The sequence below is a fragment of the Vicia villosa genome, linkage group LG2, assembly GCF_029867415.1.
Source record: "Vicia villosa cultivar HV-30 ecotype Madison, WI linkage group LG2, Vvil1.0, whole genome shotgun sequence".
Lineage (NCBI taxonomy): Eukaryota > Viridiplantae > Streptophyta > Magnoliopsida > Fabales > Fabaceae > Vicia > Vicia villosa.
This window is the reverse complement of record NC_081181.1, coordinates 199,861,741-199,874,779: the sequence shown is the minus strand read 5'-3', so window position 1 is coordinate 199,874,779 and position 13,039 is coordinate 199,861,741. Positions and strand designations below refer to the sequence as shown.

The 13,039-nt window shown below is 37.1% G+C and overlaps 1 protein-coding gene across 1 annotated transcript; it reads right to left on the bottom strand.

The window, feature by feature from the left end:
• Window positions 1-2,435: 2,435 nt before the first annotated feature.
• LOC131653563 (nucleobase-ascorbate transporter 12-like) lies at window positions 2,436-8,588 on the bottom strand. The gene is made up of 10 exons (XM_058923746.1): window positions 7,801-8,588; window positions 7,610-7,707; window positions 7,358-7,528; window positions 6,937-7,037; window positions 5,167-5,302; window positions 5,028-5,078; window positions 4,623-4,910; window positions 3,641-3,875; window positions 3,142-3,428; window positions 2,436-2,997 (listed from the first exon to the last, which is right to left on the bottom strand). The coding sequence occupies exons 1-10, from the start codon at window positions 8,276-8,278 to the stop codon at window positions 2,776-2,778; spliced, it is 2,067 nt and encodes a 688-aa protein (XP_058779729.1). The 5' UTR covers window positions 8,279-8,588; the 3' UTR covers window positions 2,436-2,775.
• Window positions 8,589-13,039: the final 4,451 nt, after the last annotated feature.

Sequence of the window (13,039 nt, the reverse complement as noted above, 5' to 3'; positions counted from 1 at the left end):
AACCCAGAAAAAAATTTCTCAATCACGCAAACTTTATTTCAATCATCCTTAAAGAAAAACTTCTTTAGAGAGTTGATTTTTAAGTGTAAACAAGTTGTGTGTGAGATTCTTCAGAAAAGCTTCATCTTTAACCTTTAGCCAAAAATTAATTGTTGTGGTTGCTCAACTCAATATGAAAATGTGAGTGATAGTAGTAAGGTACAGTAGGGACTCTAATGTTTTTGTGAATTTTGGTTATATTTTTCGTGTATAAGAATTAGATTGTGTTTATGAATTCTGAAGATTGACATTCAAGGAAGAAAAATAAGATTTTCTTTTCTAAGAAAATATCGGTATAATTGAGTTAAGATCGTTGCGGATGAAATATTGGAGTGTTTTAGTTTTGACAAGGTGATTGGTTCAAGAACGAGTGAAGATCTTGAGGGATTTGCCGCCTAGCGAGTTGTGTACAACAAAAGAAAAATCAAGATTGAGATCTATGTTACTTAACGGTTGCTTTAAATTTTCCATTTGTATGTAATCATTTATTGTATCAAAAGACACTTTAATAATTTCAAATGAGTGGAATACCAAGGAATTTTAAATTGTTCATGATTAGAGACTGAAATATGTAGAAGCGAGGACAACTCATCAAACTAGTATAAATGGTGATGTACAAATCTCTACATCCCTCTTATATTGTTTGCACGTTTTTTGGATTTAACCCATTTCTAGAATTTTATGTTAGGTTTTATTATTTATAATGATTTAATATTTATACTTAGGTTTGTGTTAGATCTTATTTGCTAAACATTTTTTTTGTAATTATGTAGAAAATCTTTAATTCTAGGTTGTTTTATTAATTAATCGAATTTATTACAAGCTTTTTATTTGGATTAAATTAGATTTATTGTCAAATTGTCAATTGAATTTTCAGCCTATTGAGTTGTGTACAACAAAAGAAAAAATTAAGATTCAGATATATATTACCTAGCAATTGGTTTTAATTTTTCAATTTGTACGTATCAAATGACACTTAGTAATAATTTCAATTAAGTGGAAATCAATGAATTTTCAATTGTTTGTCATTGAAGACTGGACTATGAGCAAACGAAGATGACTCGTGGAACGAATATAAATTCAATGTACAATTTTGTAAATTCCTTTTATTTAATTTCTGCATAGTTTGCATGTTTTTCGATATTAATCAATTTCAAGAGTTTCATGTTGTTAAGTTGTATTGCCTATAATGATTTAATGTTTATGATTAGGTGTGTTATAAATTTTTGTACTGTTTGTAATTATTTGTTGTATGAAAAGACACTTGTAATAATTTCAAATTAGTTGAAGACTGGACTATGAGCAAGCAAAGACGATTCGCCAAACTAATATAAATTCAATGTACAATTTTGTATATCCCTCTTATTTAACTTCTACATAGTTTGCATATTTTTCGATATTAATCGGTTTCAAGAGTTTCATCTTGTTAAGTTTTATTACTTATAATGATTTAATGTTTATGATTAGGTGTGTGTTATAAATTTTTGTAGTAAGGCTCTATTTGATAAATCATACATTTCATAAATTTTAATTATTTTAAATATGCATTTAATTATCAATAAAGAAATATCTTTTTATGTCATTTTATATTTATCAACTAGTTAAACCGCTAATTTTGGTAACACTTTAATTAGCTTATCAGCTATCTGCCATCAACTATAAGTTCTAAGCTATTAACCATCAGCCAGCTTATTACCCTACTGCTAATTTTACCAAACGGAGAGTATAATCTTAAATTATTTTCAAAAGAATGTTAATGTATTTTGAGTATGCTTCACTCTATCTTATAAGGTTCACAATTTATATCTATTTATATATACTTCCAAATTAATAATATTCATCACGGGTCTCTTAGTAGTCATGCTGAAAATCTCTAATTGTAGATGTTTTTACTAATTAATCAAATTTAGTACAAAGGTTTTGTTTGGAGTAAATTATATTAATCATCATATTGTCAATTGTTTGATCATCTGTTTAATATTATTGTATTCATGTGTACACATATACTCAATTGTGTAATTCAATTTGTAAAACTCTTTCAAACCTCATGCTCGGCTGCTCCTGGGCATTTTCCATACATTCTATTCAACCTATACTCTCATCTACAGCTTCCTTTTGGACAAAATTTAAATATTCTCATGCTAACATACCATTCTTTGAGAAGACAATCTTTCTCCCTTAATGGATGAATCCTGCATCAGGATTAGTGTCTATTAGGAACAATATGGTTTAAATGGTGAGCTGACAATCAGAGGCAGACAGGTCACGTTGGTTGTGATTGATCCTAAGCTTACATTAGATGTAACATGTCAATTTCTTCAACAGAGCTTATCAAACCAAACAAAGACTAGTTTTCAAACACTCATGCAACTATATCAGCTATGCACAGAAGACAGTTTGATTGGAATGAATAAATATACTAACGAAAAAAATTCCAGGTCCCCGACCGGCAGGTATAATAATGTTCATATATACATGACCGAGATATTTGTCAAAACCTGCCTAAAAAAAACTCCAACGGGAGATTATGAATGGACCAAAACTAGATAAATAATAAATCTAATAAATTATAACACAAGTAGACCCTCCGGAACTTTGATGTACACAAATTAATAACTCGGAACTATGACCGACCAATCATACTGCCCATTCAACAAAACGAGATCTAGACTGAAGTGGTACCTTGAACAGTTGACAAACTTACTGAAAATGATCAGCAAATGAGACCTCTGTCGTTCACAGGCCAACCCACTTCACCCATCTGAAAATCCGACCAACTCTCAATGGCAACCCATAGTCTTTGGTAACAGTAGGATCTCTTCTAGCAACATCAGGTTCCGACCAAACGTATACCCCACGTTCTTGCTTACTTCCAGGTACAGTATTATCCAAGATAAAAGCAACGAGAAAAGCTATCACCATGTGCAGCGAAAATATCGTGTTCAGGATGTAGTTCAACTGCAAAAGAAATATATCCACAAGTGCTTTTCAGAGAGAGAAAAATTGACTTATCAACCAACAGTACATACATTTATCGGTTAAAAATGGAACTACGGAGCCCATAATATTAACAATAGTAACTGAAATTACATAGAGGCATACCCCTCCATATTTGCTTTGGAACGGCCCGTGAGAAGCCACAATGTAAGGCTGAAAATAACTTGGCACTGACATGTTGGAATTCGGAGAGATGCCATATTGTTGAAAATATGCAGGTATCGAAAGAGAGAAGAAGAGTGATAATCCAATTATGATGATATTGCGAGAGCTTCCAGCCTCACTATAACGTAGATTGGACAAGCCCAATGCTGTAAGCATTGCCCACATAAAGCATAGGAGACCAGCAACCATGACTGCAGGAATTGAAGCAATGAACCCTCCAACCTTCCCTGTTATATAACAAAATTAAACATGGTGTATTTACAGTATACAAAATCTATAGATGAGAGAATGAAAACAAAATATGCATCATAAAAGAAGCCAGCAAAAATAGGACACAAGCATCACATAAACACTAATTTTGCTCAACAGCTCTTCATCACAAGATGAACCGACAAAGGTAGATGCAAATGCAACAACAGAATGATAATTAGATACTTACCCACGAGAGATAACACTATCAGAAGACATGCGCCCAATTGAACTGCTCCACGGCTTCCCATTTTAGTCACAGCAATTGTATGAACATTTTCAGTTAAAGTTGCAGATCCAGTTCCAGTACCCCAGAGACCAGCCAACACACTACAAAGACCTTCCAGACCAATTCCGCGACTAAGAACCCCAGGAGTTGGAGGTCTGGATGCTACCAATAATGAAGATGCGTGATATGAGCCAACCTACAAAGTTAAAACAAATGAATATCAACAACACAGTACAGTGATTAATAATCCTGCAACTTTATTACCGAGACCAATTTATGTGACTGAGTCATCCGACTTTATCCGAGTCATTCATGCATTCAAGGAGTGACTCTTTAGTTCGACCACCGACTCCTTGATCCCGTGATTTTCGAGGACCGAGTCGGTTATAAACATTGATAACAAGTAGGCCGGTTCTCTTATTCGTTTAATTTCGTGGTTAACATCGCCGTACTAAATAGCAAAGCTCATTTTTAAATTTGGATCTGATAGATGAACTATATTCAAGCCCCCTTGTCCCTTTTGTCTGAAGTTTTTATCTTTCAATGTCGTATGTTGCAGTTAACATGAAAAGACAGTGACAGTAGATTTTAAGTAAATATCATATTCAAATTTCTTAACTCATCATATAAACCATTCATTAAAGATATTTATGTGTAAATCATAATTTGATCCATGTATCCGACCCCACCTAGTGGGATAAGGCTTGGTTGTTGTTGTTGTTGTTGTAAGTCATAATCTTTATTGAGCTTGGAGCATATGTAAGAAATAGAACAGCTTTTACATACAATACTTCATTCATATCATAAAGAATGCAAAAGATCCAGCAGATGGTCTTTATTCGATTAAATACAATCAAGCTACTACCAACATATTCAGAATCAAGATAAATAAATGCAGTCCAGGAAACAAAATAGAAAGAAATGAAAAAGACAAGAATCTAACCGAATCCACAGATGAGATTAAGGAAACCACGCACATCACAACGGCCATTTTCCAGTTGAAGACAGGAGTACCCCATTGCAATGGATAGGGAAATTTAAACCATGAGGATGATTTCAGTGCACGAGAAGTATCAATTCGACAATGTTTCATCCTTGAAATATGCTTTCTGCAGTGTTCTGAAACCATATTTGAGGCAGGTATGTTTACGTCACACCCTTTGTAGTTGTAGGCTCCAGCTTCAGTCAGCAAGAAAGCAACTGCCCATGTAATTGCCAAACCCAAAGGAACCTGCAAATTAGGTAGCAAAAATTACTGAGAAGAATATGGTGGCATTACACTTACACGACTGAAATTTATTTTCATTCTGAAGAGTAACACAGAAAGATATCGTGGTGTTACACTTACTGCATATATAAGAAATATGCGGTGTCCAAAAACAGATAGTTTACGAAGATACTGCAGAAAGCAACAAATAATGAATTGTCAGCACAGTACAATGATGAATACCGTAGACAAAGTAGGAACTTGAATTCAAGAAACTTACAAGAGAAAAAACAATAACTACTAATATTTGTATTGCACCAATCTCAAGACATGTGCCAACTAGAGGAAAACCATAACCATAAAATGAAAGTCCAACTGCAGCAATGGTTGGGGATACAACCACAGGATTGATAAACCTGAAATTGACATGAGAAACATATTACTTTTATTTCATTCACAAAAGTAATCAAATCATGGTGAGCAATCATTACATGGGGTCAAAAATCTAGAGACACTTGTAGTAACGGATGAAAAATACAACTTATTTTGGTACAATAAGTTACTGTGGTTCTGACAGTTAGAGACCTATAACATGTTAATAGTTTAATCCTCACAGGAATCAGACCAACATTAGCATAAGAAATCCATTTGAGCAGTCTGAATAGTAAATAGATAGATGGGGGGAGATGGAGGACTATTTCTTCCAGTATTTGAGAGAATCATTAAGGTGGGTTTGATGTGGAAAACACTCAAAGCAGAGGCAGAAGAACCCAAACACCATCCTTTTCACGGCTACCAACCTCTAAAACCTCCCACATATAGTTGGTTTCTGCTGTAATTAATCTTCCACAACTGTTCCATATAATCCATATAAGTTACTGTGGCTCTGACAGCTAGAGATATATAACATGTAAATAGTTTAATCCTCACGGCATTTGGACCAACATTGACATAAGAAATCCAGTTTTGAACACAGTCTGGATACTAGATGGACAGGGGGTGGAGGACTATTTCCTTTCGTGCTTGGAAGAATCATTAAGGTGGGTTTTAACTTTGAAATGGAAGACACTCAAAGCAGAGGCCAGGGGAACCTAAACACCATCCTCCTCACTGCTACTACCACCCTCTAAAATATTCCACAAACTGATGGTTTCTACTGTAATTAATTTTTCACAGATGTTCCAACATAATCCGTATATTTGATAAATATTCATTTTAGGCAATGATATATCAACAAATGTTGACTATGACATTGTTGAATCATTAAGGTGGGTTTGGAGTGGAAAACACTCAAAGCTGAGGCCAGGGAAACCTAAGCACCATCCTACTCCTCTAAAATGTCCCACAAATATAGGTTTCTATTTACTGTAATTAATCTTCCACAACTAATAAATAAAATCCATATAATTTATAAATAGTCACTCTAGGCAACGACATATTAAAAAATGTTGACTATGACATAATCGAAGAAAACAAAATATTCCTCCTCACATACAAAACCAGAACTAGCCAAGTGCTGTCCAAACATAAATCGAGAGGAATAGTACACTACACATAACTATTACCAAGTGGAAAAATTGTACTCAATTATGCTATACTTATTTATTTTAAATATTAATTTTTTTTTTAAAATTAAACAAGGCACATTTGCATGTAAGAATGCTCTCTGCTTCTTAAACTTGATTTCCTAGATGGTAACAGAACCAACCAACCCGACTGTTGATTATAGGCATTATTTATTAAAGATTATATTTAAATAAAAATAATTAAAGAGAAACAATAATTTCCTTTCAAAAATTTAAATAGATGACCGAACACATATAACATGCTTTTTAGTACTATACAACACTTATTTCCCTGTTGTTTTACGAACTCGGTTCTTCTTACCTACATTATCTGCTATACTTTTACTTAAATTTCTCAACAATTAGGAGTTACCTATATTATGTACTGCCTCAATCCACAAGAATAATTGTTGCTTGATGAAACAATGAAGCATGTCTTAAAGGCAAAAAAAGTAGTTGTGAAAAAAAGAACTTCAAAAGCATACCTTACTAACAGGGACATAAGTCCAGTATATCCGAGGAAAGTTTGAAAAGCAGATCCAATAATTATAGCCCCTTGCAGCTCCTTCATTATATGTTTGAATTTCTGAAAATTAATATAGAAACATTATCAGCAATCTTAGTTTCAATTATTTCATCAAAGATTATAGCATACATTTCAAAACCTGTAACATATCATGAACAACCAACCACAAAACCATAAATAAAACCAAACATGTCGGTTACTTGGAACAATAATGTGAACAACAATTAACATAGACATTATCAGAAACATAAAAAAGAAGCAAAAACACGAACATTTCATTTACTACTTGAAACTCCGGGGAACAATGGAAACCATTATAAATTAAACATCGGTGTACCCAACAATTAAAATCATCTAAAACATAGATAAGAAATACATACATTTCCATTTAATCCTTGAAATTCGGGCGAGTTGATGATCGCCAAAACTGGAGCAAGATAAACAAAAGAAGGCCCTTGTATCAACGGCAACCTAGACCCAAAAATAGTATGCAAGAGAGTAGTCACTCCAGACACAAAGAGCACAGTTGATACCACTGTAGAAGTATCCTCCTATAGCCACTAAACACAATAAGAAAACAGTATTCGCGTAGTAAAATAAACTAATTGAAAAAAAAATGAAACCACACTCACATGAGTACCTCCCATGGCAGGAACAATAACAAGTGGAATGAGAATCAATGAACCTATTATAGAAATGTAATGCTGGATACCATACACACCAATGGGAACTGAATCATCCATGAAATAAAACATAAAACAAAAATTCATTAGCATTAATCAAAATTCTCAACCTATTATACTATTACTGTTACTCTCTTTACCTAAACCAGGTGAATCTCTTAGCTCATACTTCATATGCGACTGCCTCGACATAAATTCATCGTCCTCCACAGTCTGCGGCAAGGAAGCAACAGCTTCATCACTCCTCGCTGTTCTCCGAACCGGCTGTTCCGCATTCGTCTGACCAATGACACTCGGAACTCCATCAGAGTCTCTCCGTTTCTTCACTACCAAATCCTTAGAAGGTAGAACTTTCACCACACCGTTTGCCACTCCAGGAGTAGCTCTAACACGGCCTGCTTCAAGATCCGAGTTCACGTCAGGCTCTCTAGACTTAATCGGCAAGCTTATCTGACCAGAATCACCAGCATTAGTCTCGCCGGAGAATTTCGGCTTGAAACCGGTTTTCTTCGCCCACGAAGAAGGTGGAATCGGTTTGCTCTCCGGTGTTGTCGCCGGTGACCATTGTACCGAACGTTGGCGAGGCTTGGAATCAGGTTTGGGATCAGGTTCGGACATTGGTGAAATGAACCTAGTGGCGCATGATAGTTTCAACTGTCACAGATCTGAGTGAGGGAGTGGAGGTTTAGGGTTTTGTTTATCACTATCGGAAGAGAGAGAGCTCAAGAGAGCGCGAAAATGTGGTTAGTGACAGTGGGAACAGAAATGGCAATGACGGATATTTTAACTAATTTGAGAGAGTAGATTTGAGTTCGGTTTTGTGTTGTTATTCTCCTTGAGTGTTTCTGTTGTACTCTGTGGTACTGGTAAACTCTTGTGAAACTGGTAACAAAATAGTGGAATACTGTAATGAGTGTGCATAGAAAAAAAATAGACATGTATTTAATTAGGATTTTAAATAGAAAAAATATGATCGAATCTTTTTTATTTAAAACTCTTGTTCAATTTAGATACTATGTAATACTCATTTAAAATAATTAATTTTTTAATGTAGCATAAAATCTTGTTGTATTGAATTAAATAAGAAAATTTCTTTAGCCACCTCCCTATGGGGGTCACCCCCAGCGAAAATCCCAAAATACTCCTGCTTCGGAAATGAACTTCCGAAGCGCTTTTTTTTTTTTAAAAATTCCACAATTCGGAAGTGCATCTCCGAAAACACCTCATGGGGGTGTCTTCGGAGATGAACTTCCGAAAACACCTCATGGGGGGTGTCTTCGGAAATGAACTTCCGAATTATGCAGAAACTGTTTTTTTTTAATGTTTTTTCTTAACAGTCTCGCATTTTAATTAAACGCAAACGCCAAATAAAATAAACAACAGATAAACTGAAAATACTAATATGATAAATCCAATCCAAATAATATATACAAACCGAAAAATAATAATAACACTGTGCGAAAGATACAATCCGTAATCAAAAAATAAATAAACTCGACCGCTACTGGGTGTGCCTAACCCTCTTACCCTGGGCCCTCCTCTGCCGCCTGTACCCCGCCGCACGGCCCGCATCAGTGATGATCATCTCCATCACAGCGACTGCCTCTGGACCGCCCTGATCAACGATCCCTTGATCCAACGCGTCCAACCCAAGCATCTCTATCCGCTGGCAGATCGGCATGAGATCAATGGCGTGGTCATCCTCGGCCTGCTGGTTCTCCAGGATCTCCTTGTGTGTTGGCCTAGGAGCGCCGGGAACGTCGGGTCTCAGCAGAGGATGGGACACCCGGTAGAACCATGTGACGTACCCCTCCTCACTGTGCCAGTCCTGTGTGACCCGAGTGAGACGGTACTCCTGCGGTACCACATGATGCTGCCAGTCCGCCCATATGGCAGTGAGCTGCACTCGGGTCACTGTGTCGGGAGCAGCCTCAAAGGGTGACCTGGGTATCCGCTGCACGAATCCGAACTGACGCATGCACCGCTCAGGGAGATACCGGACCATGATGCCGGTCCCGCATGCCAACCAGCCTGAATATAAGCAATGCCGTCAAAGGGTACAATCTGAGCATAGTCGGCGAACGGCCTCCAGGTGACGTCGTCGTGCATCGTGCGGTCCAAGTACAAACGGTATGGTCCCACCGCATCATTCCCCCTCTGGAGAGCGTATCTGGCGGCCCTGGGCATGGCGTCCACGTATACAGGATCGATGTGAAAGCCGTGGATGCGGGAGAAGTAGGAGATGATCCAGCTCTGAAACAGAAACACGATAATGTATTAAAAATAAATACGAAACATAAATAAATAAATAAATACGATAATGTGTTAAAATAAAACGTACCGTAAGTAGTGTGCAGGATCCGACCAACTGCCTCGTCCTCCAGTTGGAGGCCTCATTCAGCTTCTGGTAGAGGTATGCCAGAGTAGCTGCCCCCCAGTTCCACTGGTGAACGGTATCCAGGTCCATGAAGTAGCGGAGGTAGGTCACATCGACGTACCTGGCACACTTGTCCACAAAGCATGCAGCGCCTACCACATGCATGTACCAGCACCGGAGAGCGCAGCCGCGGTGATACTGTGTGAATAGCTCGTCACCCTCACCCTCAGCCTCGGCAGCCGCGTCCAGGTGGTGCTCAAAATAAGTGCTCAGTGTGGTGAACTGGACATGAGGCCCAGATGTCGTGGCGCACTCAAAGTGAGCAACCTCGTGCTCCATGCCCAAATAGAGCGTCATCCACTCAATGGCCTCGACCCTCAGGATCTTGGAGTGGGTCAACAGCGGCCCCCTAATCGGCAGGTGGAGAAGACACTGCACGTCATGCAAGGTGATCGTCATCTCCCCAACCGGCAAGTGGAAAGAGGACGTCTCCTTGTGCCAGCGCTCCACAAATGCCCCCTGCATGTCGGTGCTGATGGTGGTGTACCCCGTCATGCAGAGCCCGCTAAGCCCTGAACCTCGCACATGGTCGTTAAACCACTCAGCTGCTGGTTTAAACAGACTGAAAATCTTGCGGGCGTGGTTCACCATTTTCAACGGCTCTCTCCTGTTACAAAAAAAAACAAATAAGCGACATATATTATATAAGCGACATATATTAAATAAGCGACAAATAAACGGTTAAATTATAAAAAATGGTGACAAATAAACGGTTAAATTAAAAAAATACCTCTCCCTCTCAGATACGCCGAGCGACGTGATCGTGGTAGCTAATCAGCACAGAGGTGTCAAAGGGCCCTCCCGGATAGCCGTCCCCCTCCTCATCCTCCTCCCCGGCTGGAGGGTCAACATCCGGTACCCCCTCCGGCTCGTGGTAGGGCACTGTCGCCGCCTCCTCCTCCTCCTCCTCTCGCTGGCGGGAAGAAGATGCCCGAGCCAGCCGACTCCTAGATCCTGAAGCAGATGTATCCTCTCCCTCGCCCACGGGAACTCGCACACGGCGTCCCCGACCGTGCCCCCGTCCCTGGGTCGACGCCAGCTGCGCCGCCGCCCGCTCGCGTCTAGCCGACGCAGTCTGGGTCTCCCTACTCTGTCTGATGCGTGCTGGTTGGTTGCCTGACATGTTCCTGTAAACAATTGAAATCGATTAATATGCGAGACAAAATAAAAAACTAAAAAATTTGAACTTCTGATACAATTCGGAAGTTCATTTCCGAAAACTGGGATGGAGGTGTTTTTCGGAAATGAACTTCCGAAACACCCCTGCGATGGAGTTTTCTGCAACTTCCATGGCAGACCCCAAAACCAGACATAAAACCAATTCAAAATGCTTCTAAACAACCTAAATACTACTAACAACCTACCCATATATCATTTATGCAATTGAAACCCTAAATAACATGCATTTGAATAATGAATCTAACAAATTCAAAACTTACAAATTGAGTGATTTGAGGGCTTTTGAATGTTGTATAGCAATGTGATTGGAGCCTTGATGCAGCCTTGGAAGTGTGTTTGCACAAATTTTCATCTTTGCTAGTTTTTTATTTGAGTTAGGGTAAATGAATGGGGGAGGGGGAGTGTTTTGATAAATCTGCAGAACGCGCAGTATTTCGGAAGTGAACTTCCGAAATGCTGTTTTCGGAAATGAACTTCCGAAATAAGACAATTTTTTCAAAATAAAAAGGCGCTTTCAGAGATGCATCTCCGAAAACACCTTTTTCTTGCATTTCGGAAATGCATTTCTGAAGTTAGGGGTAGTTTGGGTTTTTCACCAGAGGTGACCAAGAAGACATGGGGGTTGATAAAGAAATTTTCTTAAATAAAATCTTGTTGTATTGAATTAAGGATGAGGTTGGTTGGGGAAGATGGAGCGGATGGGATGAAAGGGAAAATTTCTAATTAAATGTGTTTGATTTAAATTTTAGGGTGGGAAGGAATGAGAGAGAAGAGGAAATGTGTTTAGTTTAAATTTTAGGATGGGAAGGAATGAGAGAGAAGAGGAACAAAATGCTCTCCAATTATTTCTTTTATGTGGTAAAATTGATGGAGATGGGCTGGATTGTTAATGAATGGATCAAAATAATCAAACATTCAATTAACAGTCTACTAAAACTTTTTTAAAAATATTAAATGTAGTACATCCATTAAGAATAAAATTCATCTAATTATTCCATTAACGTCATTTTAATGAATGAATATCCATTCATACAAAAAAAACTTGATTTTTTTCCAAAACTTACTTTTAATTTTTCTGAAAAATTCAATTTTTTTATTATTCTAAGAAATTTATTTTTTTATTTTTTTTCGAAAAAAAACTCGATTGTACGAATTTCCGAAAAACACAGGTTTTTTGGAAAAAAAAATTCATTTTTTTTCCTTTTTGTGAAAAATTATATTTTTCTTTTTTCAAAAAATTCAATTTTTCGTTTTTTCAAAAAAAACTCGTTTTTTTAAATTTTCAAAAAACTTGATTTTTTTTGTATTTTCCAAAAACTCAATTTTTTGTATATTTGAAAAAAAAATGTTAAATGATTTAATAACAGTTCATTGTATTATTAAAATATGTTGGATGGATTGAATCAATCCATGTATATAAATGGATGGATTTTGTTTAATACCTTAACCTTCTTTTATGTGGCCGATGGATTTGATGAATTTTTTTATAGATGGATTAGATAGATTTTGTCCTAACGGATTCAATTGTCACCCATTTGAACGGAAGAAGGGAATTGAGTTTTTATATTTAAAAAATTATTATATTTACGAAAATATATTCAGTTTAATTTTAGTATTTCAAAATTATTCATTTTCTTTCATGCTATTGCATCTCTTCTATGGAATTTTTTTAATTGTTTCTATCATTTTTATTATAAGGGAAATGCTAACCAGTGCCCTTCGGACACTCTTTAAGTGAATAAAGTGGTAAGTTTTTTTAAAAA

Excerpts from the sequence above, each read along its gene's own strand:
- LOC131653563 (XM_058923746.1), bottom strand. The coding sequence starts at position 8,278 with ATGTCCGAACCTGATCCCAAACCTGATTCCAAGCCTCGCCAACGTTCG. Across the intron at positions 3,876-4,622 it reads TAATCTCATCTGTGGATTCG|GTTGGCTCATATCACGCATC; the intron begins GTTAGATTCTTG and ends TTAACTTTGTAG. Across the intron at positions 3,429-3,640 it reads GATAGTGTTATCTCTCGTGG|GGAAGGTTGGAGGGTTCATT; the intron begins GTAAGTATCTAA and ends GTTATATAACAG.